General features: G+C 53.5%; 1 protein-coding gene across 1 annotated transcript; it reads left to right on the top strand.

The window, feature by feature from the left end:
* Positions 1 to 244: 244 nt before the first annotated feature.
* LOC108448204 (endogenous retrovirus group K member 6 Pro protein-like) lies at positions 245 to 595 on the top strand. The gene has a single exon (XM_017740418.1). The coding sequence runs from the start codon at positions 245 to 247 to the stop codon at positions 593 to 595; it is 351 nt and encodes a 116-aa protein (XP_017595907.1).
* Positions 596 to 817: the final 222 nt, after the last annotated feature.

Raw genomic sequence — 817 nt, 5'->3', positions numbered from 1 at the left:
CCCCACAGGTAAGTACGGACCACAAAACAGTCCATGGGACATTCTCATCCTTGGTGACACTTTTCATGGTCCAGAACAAATTTTCGTATTACCAGAAATACAAACAGTACACCCTGGACAAGAGATCTTTGTCCAGCTTTGCTGCACAGACCCACCCTTTTACCTTTCACAGGAAACACCAATTGCACATGCCTTTTTGTTCCCACAGGACTGCCCAGAATAGGCTCCACTCAATCCAACCATAATGTGGGCACAGGTTGTGGGCTCAAATAAGCCTACCATTGAATGCGGCCTGCTCTGTAATGGGGAGCAGATCTACCGCCCGGGGATGCTGGACACCGGCACAGACGTGACCATCATCGCCCATTCTGAGTGGCTAGCGAACTGGGAACTACAGCCAGCAGCAGGCGTGATTTCTGGGATCGGTGGAGCCACAGTGTCTATGTGGAGCAAGCAGAATGTCACTGTCGAAGGCCCCAAAGGCAAGATAGCAACCGTCTGGCCATTCGTTGTGAGGGCCCCCATCACCTTATGGGGCAGGGACCTCTTGACCCAATGGGGGGCTTCCTTACGCATCCCCAGTAAGGATTTCTAACTCGGGCCACTGAGGTGTACACCACCTTCCATCCCTTGGCTCACGTCGAAATGAAAGGACCCAGTGTGGATCGAGCAGTGCTTCAACATCCCACTCCACCCTCAGGATGCCCCCCGGTTTGCCTTCTCCGTCCCCTCCCTCAACAGAAAGGCCCCACTCAAAAGATACCATTGGCTTGTCCTTCCCCAAGGCATGAAGAACAGCCCGACCATATGCCAGTGG

This window comes from Corvus brachyrhynchos, unplaced genomic scaffold, assembly GCF_000691975.1.
Source record: "Corvus brachyrhynchos isolate BGI_N302 unplaced genomic scaffold, ASM69197v1 scaffold37, whole genome shotgun sequence".
Taxonomy (NCBI): domain Eukaryota; kingdom Metazoa; phylum Chordata; class Aves; order Passeriformes; family Corvidae; genus Corvus; species Corvus brachyrhynchos.
Note: the sequence above shows the minus strand (reverse complement) of the source record. Positions and strands in the feature narration are given on the sequence as shown.

What these genes read in the sequence shown, in the direction of transcription:
- LOC108448204 (XM_017740418.1), top strand. Translation starts at nt 245, where the DNA reads ATGTGGGCACAGGTTGTGGGCTCAAATAAGCCTACCATTGAATGCGGC.